We start from the raw sequence: 588 nt of genomic DNA on the forward strand, positions 1-588 counted from the left end.
TGTCCCCCATGGCCATGTCCCCATTGGGGTCCCTGTTCTCCCCCATGGCCCTGTCCCCACTGGGGTCCCCATGGCCCCCATGACCCTGTCCCAGTAGGGGTCCTCAAGTCCCCCATGGCCGTGTCCCCATGCCCCTATATCTTCCATAGCCATGTCCCCATGCCCCTGTGCCCCTCATGACCCTGTTCCCATTGGGGGCCTCGTGTCCCCCATGGCCGTGTCCCCATTGGGGTCCCTGTTTTCCCCCATGGCCCTGTCCCCATGCCCCTATGTTCCCCATGACATTGGGGTTCCCATGTCCCCATCCCACCCCGGTGCCCACGGTGGCGGGGCCCAGACGCGGTGCCACCTCTGCGGTGACAAAGACTTTACTGAGCTGGGAGGTGGCAGCAGGGACACTGCACAAACGGACACCATATCCCAGTGCCCCACACTGTGCCCATGTCCCCTCCGTGCCCCCAGTGCCCCACAGCCCCGTGCCTCACCCCTGTCCGAGTCGGAGCGCTCGGAGCACACGGTGGATCCCACGCTGTCCGCACGCACCCGCTCCAGCCCCAGCTTCTCCAGCTGCCGCCGCAGGTGCCGCTG

The 588-nt window shown here is 66.7% G+C and overlaps 1 protein-coding gene across 1 annotated transcript in view; it reads right to left on the minus strand.

Annotated features, from left to right (window-relative positions):
- Positions 1-485: 485 nt before the first annotated feature.
- LOC104543714 (max dimerization protein 1-like) overlaps positions 486-588 on the minus strand; it is a gene marked incomplete at its 3' end in the record, with an annotated part of 2,373 nt that continues 2,270 nt past the window's right edge. The window contains exon 3 of the mRNA XM_010188386.1: positions 486-585. Coding sequence (XP_010186688.1) covers positions 486-585 — 100 coding nt within the window. The remainder of the gene's footprint in view (positions 586-588) is intronic.

The sequence above is a fragment of the Mesitornis unicolor genome, unplaced genomic scaffold (genome assembly GCF_000695765.1).
Source record: "Mesitornis unicolor isolate BGI_N332 unplaced genomic scaffold, ASM69576v1 scaffold26977, whole genome shotgun sequence".
Classification (NCBI taxonomy): Eukaryota; Metazoa; Chordata; class Aves; order Mesitornithiformes; family Mesitornithidae; genus Mesitornis; species Mesitornis unicolor.